Source organism: Mandrillus leucophaeus, unplaced genomic scaffold (genome assembly GCF_000951045.1).
Source record: "Mandrillus leucophaeus isolate KB7577 unplaced genomic scaffold, Mleu.le_1.0 Scaffold227, whole genome shotgun sequence".
Classification (NCBI taxonomy): Eukaryota; Metazoa; Chordata; class Mammalia; order Primates; family Cercopithecidae; genus Mandrillus; species Mandrillus leucophaeus.
In genome coordinates, this window is record NW_012102332.1 from 3312988 (window position 1) to 3319260 (window position 6273).

Sequence of the window (6273 nt, forward strand, 5' to 3'; positions counted from 1 at the left end):
CCTGAACCCGGGAGGCGGAGCTTGCAGTGAGCTGAGATCTGGCCACTGCACTCCAGCCTGGGCGACAGAGCGAGACTCCGTCTAAAAAAAAAAAAAAAAAATGGTTTCTCGTTTGTAAACCTCTTCCTGACATACGTAGCTTGTAAACCCACTTTCCTGACATTTTTTATCTCCTTCTTTTATAGGTACTTCCTATTTAACAGACATCGTGTGGTGGGCTGGCACAATCGCAAGTAAGTAGCCTGTGTGGCGAAGTCTGGTCTTTTCCTTTCTTAGAATCCATCACTGGTCTGGGCAGGGCTGCAGCGGCTGGGCTAGGGTGGCTCTGTTCTTTGGAAGAGGGTGTCACGTGGCCTCTCCCCGGACCCTAAGCATACCTTTCAGTTCAGATGTCCCTGCTCCCCTTCCTCCCAGGATGAGAGTGCAGAAGGACAACTTAGGAGCTGGTGGAGGCCCCTACTGCCCACGATTAGCCGTGAATTCAGTCCAGGCTGATCTGTCTGGAGCCCGAAGAAATTAAAACAGCTCCTGCTCACTCGTGTAGTTGGGCTGTTGGCATTTGGTGAAATTCCATGTTAGGCCGCCTTGTCTGTCTCAGCACAGTTGGTTTAACAGAGAGTTTCATGACTCAAAGATCAGGTCATGTGCTATAATGTAAAGATAAATAATATTATTAAATGAGTTCAGAACTCTAAAGGTATTATAAAGGACAATTGTCTCTGAAATTCAGAAACATTGTGTTTGGCCAGGCATGGTGGCTCACACCTGTAATCCCAGCACTTTGGGAGGCTGAGACAGGTGGATTGTTTGAGCCTAGGATTCAAGACCAGCCTGGGAAACATGGCAAAACCCTGTCTGTACAAAAACAAAAATTAGCTGGGCATGGTGATATGTGCCTGTTTCACAGCTATTTGGAGGCTGAGGTGGGAGGATTGCTTCAGCCTGGGAGGTAGAGGCTGCAGTGAGCCAAGATCACGCCAGTGCACTCCAGCCTGGGTGACCAAGCAAGACTCTGTCTCAAAAGAAAAAAAAGAAACATCATATACTTTGTCACATTTGTCTTTTAATACGACATTACGTGGCAATACCAGTTCTGTTCCTTGAAGAGCTCCTCTAAGCTCTGTCCGGGTGATGTCCTGCTGCAGTCTTGTGTGGCAGTGCTGTATCCTCTTGCTATGCCAGTGGCCTGTCACCGTGGCCAGCTGCCTATGCCGGAGTAGATCCCAGACCACTAGAGGGTGCACAGGAAGTTCTGCCTGATTTGTGTGAAAACAAGGATGTGTTAGGAGAGTGGAGATATGCCCAGTGCCACGCCCATTTCAGTCACTGCTGGTTAGGTTCGGCATTTTCCATGGAGAGCTGAACCTACTCACCCGACCAATGGGACCAGTGAAGGTGTGGGGCCTGACCTCTGACCCATGACCCCTTAAATGTGCAGATGACACCCCAGATGTGATTCTTCACAAGTAATGGGAGTGAAGTAGCCCTTTCGGAGCAGAGCCTTGCAAAATTCAACTCTGATCAGTGCTAAACGAGAGCTCTGTAATTGCAAGCGGTATCCTTGTGATTTTCTTGACAGTGGCTGTTGGCCAGATTGGAAACTTCCTGGCTTACACGGCGGTCCCCACGGTCCTGGTCACTCCCCTGGGCGCCCTCGGAGTGCCGTTCGGGTGAGAGACAAGATTTTGTTTGGTGTTTAATGTGTAGTGTAGATATAACAACTTTTCATTTTAAATGTTTCTGTTAAAGTAATAAGAGCAAAGTTGTAACAGCAGGTAGATCTTCAGGCCAGGCAGAGTGGCTCACGCCTGTAATCCCAGCACTTTGGGAGGCCAAGGAGGGTCAATTACTTGAGGTCAGGAGTTTGAGACCAACCTGGCCAACATGGCGAAACCCTGTCTCTACTAAAAATACAAAAAATTAGCCAGGCGTGGTGGCGACCACCTGTAGTCCCAGCTACTCGGGAGGGTGAGGCACAAGAATTGCTTGAACCTGGGGGGCAGAGGTTGCAGTGAGTTGAGATGGCGCCTTAGCACTCAAGCCTGGGAGACAGAGCGAGACTCTGCCTGAAAAAAAAGAGAGAAGATAGATCTTCGGTATTCTACTCTGTACTGTTTAATTTTATCCCTTCAAATATAGTTCTGGGTATTAACCCTTTTCTTAGACATTTAGTATATTTGAAATTCTAACTCATTCATGCATCTCAGTGAATCTGCTGCTCGCATGCTTCTGGCCGCTGTCCTGGAGTACATCTTAGAGACTAGAGAGTCTTCTGACACCTTGGCACGTTATTCTGAGAACTCGTTAAGCAAAATGAGTCACTTGGTGTTTTATTGGGGTGCTTAGCATTCCTTGCTGGATGCCGGCCAGTCCCCACCTCAGCCCAGGTACAGAGGTTGGGATGAATAACACACGGCCCCGGTGGATGTGGAATAGGGTTTATGACTGACGCAGTCAGCAGCACATGGATTTTCTTAGGAGAAGGGCCCGGGTTTGGTTCTCAGTGAGATAAGAGGGAGGGGGACCTTTGGGGTTTTTTGTTTTGTTTTGTTTTGTTTTGAGGCGGAGTCTCGCTCTGTCGCCCAGGCTTAAGTGCAGTGACGTGACCCCAGCTCACTGCACGCTCCGCCTCCCGGGTTTACGCCATTCTCCTGCCTCAGCCTCCTGAGTAGCTGGGACTACAGGTGCTGCCACCTCGCCCGGCTAGTTTTTTGTATTTTTAGTAGAGACGGGGTTTCACCGTGTTAGCCAGGATGGTCTCGATCTCCTGACCTCGGGATCCGTCCGCCTCGGCCTCCGAAAGTGCTGGGATGACAGGGTTGAGCCGCCGCGCCCGGCCACCTTTGGGTTTTTATTGTTAGGGGGTGGGGTGGACTGGACTGGGGGTGGTTTGCATGCTTGGGCCGGGCTGGCATGGACTGTAGTTTTTGCCCATGCCAAGTGACCGAGGACTCGGGTCTGAGGGCTCTAGGGACCCAGGGTGTGTGCAGGCTCTTTTTTAAGATTTTAATTTAATTTTCTTATTATTACATTTTAAACATTTTATTTCTCCATTTTAAATCATCCTTTTAATTGATATACGTGAGTAAGCTTCTTATCAGGTTGCCCGAATGTGGGGCAAAGGGGAAAGGGCAGGGAGTGGGAACTTGAGGGCTGCAAGCTATCAAACATTGCAACTGGAGTCTCTACTTACTGTGAAATGATTTATGAGATACTTATTAAATAACATATATCCTTGTGTGAACCTGTTTATATGCTGATTTGTCTTTGAAGAAATCATTATAAATAGAAATAGGGTAGAAGAGAAATAAAATCCAAGTTTCTAACTCATGGATACATTGGTTTTCTGCTGTATTCCAGACAGACGCCCAATTCCTTGCAGAGAAGTGTGTCCGTGATGGATGTATTGAAGTTTACACCTTAGAGTCCCTTAGGCATTGGGGTTCTGTGACCTAAATACCACGTTTTTCACATGTGACGCTTGGAGAGTGTGTGTGGGGCACATTTTTCTCGAGAACACATACACCGCTATCGTGTGGGTTGGCGTCACTTTGCGTTTTGGATGGCTCTGAGGCGCTGCGAGGGCAAGAGTGTTCTCACTTTGGGAATCACTCCTCAGCTTCGGCCACCCGTCCCCCGAAAGATAATCAGGCAGATAAACAACCTGACCTGGTGATCTGGGCATGTGGCACATTGAATGCACATATACTAAAATGCTTTGCTCAGTTAATTTCCTTAGAACTGTTCTCGTGCACATTGATGATTAAGTCACTTTGCCAGAAACGTTTGCTGCTCCACGTCTGCAGGAGGTGGTATTCCCATGTCAGATGGGATTCTGGATAAAAAGCCTGTCTTCAGCTCGGAGTCCCAGGAAGACCTTTTCTTTTAAACAGAATAAAACTAAAATTAATTTGGAAAAAAAATCTAAGATGATTATCAAAGTGTGCATATATGTATGTATATATGTTTTGTTTTGTTTTTTGGTTTTTTTTTTTTGAGACAGTCTCGCTCTGTCGCCCAGGCTGCGCCCAGGCTGGAGTGCAGTGGTGCGATCTCGGCTCACTGCCAGTTCTGCCTCCCGGGTTCACACCATTCTCCTGCCTCAGCCTCCTGAGTAGCTGGGACTACAGGCGCCCTCCGCCACGCCCGGCTAATTTTTTGTATTTTTAGTAGAGACGGGGTTTCACCGTGTTAGCCGGGATGGTCTGGATCTCCTGACCTCGTGATCTGCCCGCCATCCTCCCAGAGTGCTGGGATTACAGGCCTGAGCCACTGCTCCCGGCCGATATGTATGTATATATGTATATTTTAAAAGCAGTTCTGTTCTTGATAGTGGGATGGGGTTGCTGGAATTACATAGAAACAAATGAAAAGAATGTGGCACTGGAAAAATAAGTCTGTGTAGCAGTGAATAGAATAGAGAGCTCCCAAATAGGTTCACTTATTTCTGTAATAGTGTAATGTATGATAAAGTAATCGTCTGCACATGCTGTGTCTAAAAAGAGGTTTAAAAAACTTTTGGGAAATATTTTCAAATTACAGAAAGGACACAGGATTAAGAATAACCAAAGCGGCCGGGCGCGATGGCTCACGTCTGTAATCCCAACTCTTTGGGAGGCTGAGGCGGGCAGATCACGAGGTCAGGAGATCGAGACCATCCTGGCGAACACGGTGAAACCCCGTCTCTACTGAAAATACAAAAAAAAAAAATTAGCCGGGCGTGGTGGCGGGCGCCTGTAGTCCCAGCTTCTAGGGAGGCTGAGGCAGGAGAATGGCGTTAACCCGGGAGGCGGCGGAGCTTTCAGTAAGCGGAGACCACTGCACTCCAGCCTGGGCGACAGAGCGAGACTCCATCTCAAAAAAAAAAAAAAAAAAAGAATAACTAAAGCAATGCCCATCTCCCCTTACCAGACACACCTGCTGCTAAACATCTGACCCACTTGCCTCATCATACACTTTCTCTGTATCTGGGTGTCTCAGTCTCAGCACTGTGGATGTTTGAAGCCAGGTAACTCTTTGTTGAGGGAGGCGTTCTGTGCATTGTATGGTGTTTAGCAGCATCCTGGCCTTCACCTCCCAGATGCCGGTAGCACTCAACTTCCCCAGATGTCTCCAGACATTGGCCGATGACCCTGGGGGGCCCTGGTCGAGAACCACTATTCTATATGAATGTGATGTGACTGTTTTTTCCTGTTTTTTTTAAAAAATCCATTTTAGCATAAGTTATGATTCTTTACCCCTAAACACATCAATTAGTATTTTCTGAGACTAGAGATACTCAGATACTCTCCTAATAACCACAGTACAATGATCAATTTCGACAAATTCAACCTTGTTATGATACATGCATCAAATCAGCCTCCATATTCCAGTTTTGACAATTGGCCTGTTATGCCGTTATTTTATATCATTATCTTTTATACCATTATTTTTCTTCTAGTACAAGATCCAGGCCATGTGTGGTGTGATTCATGCCTGTAATCCCAGCACTTTGAGAGGCCAAGGCAGGTGGGTCACTTGAACCCAGGGAGACCAGCCTGGCCAACATGGCAAAACCGTGTCTCTACTAAAAATACAAAAATTAGCCAGGTGTGGTGACACACACCCGTAATCCCAGCTACTTGGGTGGCTGAGGCACCAGAATTGCTTGAAGCTGAGAGGTGGAGGTTGCAGTGAGTTGAGATCGAACCACTCCTCCAGCCTGGGTGACGGAGCAAAACTCTGTCCCCTCCCCCCAAAAAAAAGATAGAGAAAAAATAAAGCTCATTGAAAAAAAAAAACTATGAACCAATTCTCTTATGAATATAGATGGAGCAATTTTGAACAAAATACTAACCAATTGGATCCAACAATATATAAAAACGATTATACAAATGGGATTTATCCCAGGAATGCAAAGTAGATTTAGCATTGAAAATAAATTAGTGTAATACACCACAGCAACAGAATAATCACCATGTGACCATCTCAAAAGACACACAAAGATTATGTAGTAAAATTCAATACTCTTTTATGATGAAAACTCTCAGTATGCTAGGAATAGAAAATAACTTCCTAAACTGACAAAGGGCCTCTGTGAAAGTACCCCAGCTAACATCATACTTAATGGTATGAGAGTTGATGTTTTCCCCTTAAGATCAGGAAGAAGAGGCCGAGACGGGTGGATCATGAGGTCAGGAGATCGAGACCATCCTGGCTAATACAGTGAAACCCCGTCTCTACTAAAAAATATAAAAAAACTAGCCGGGCGAGGTGGCGGGCGCCTGTAGTCCC

General features: G+C 46.5%; 1 protein-coding gene across 1 annotated transcript in view; it reads left to right on the top strand.

The window, feature by feature from the left end:
• Positions 1-189: 189 nt before the first annotated feature.
• Positions 190-6273, top strand: part of NIPA1 (non imprinted in Prader-Willi/Angelman syndrome 1) — a 16212-nt gene continuing 10128 nt past the window's right edge. The window contains exons 1-2 of the mRNA XM_011981485.1: positions 190-233; positions 1580-1670. Coding sequence (XP_011836875.1) covers position 233; positions 1580-1670 — 92 coding nt within the window. The 5' untranslated portion in view covers positions 190-232. The remainder of the gene's footprint in view (positions 234-1579; positions 1671-6273) is intronic.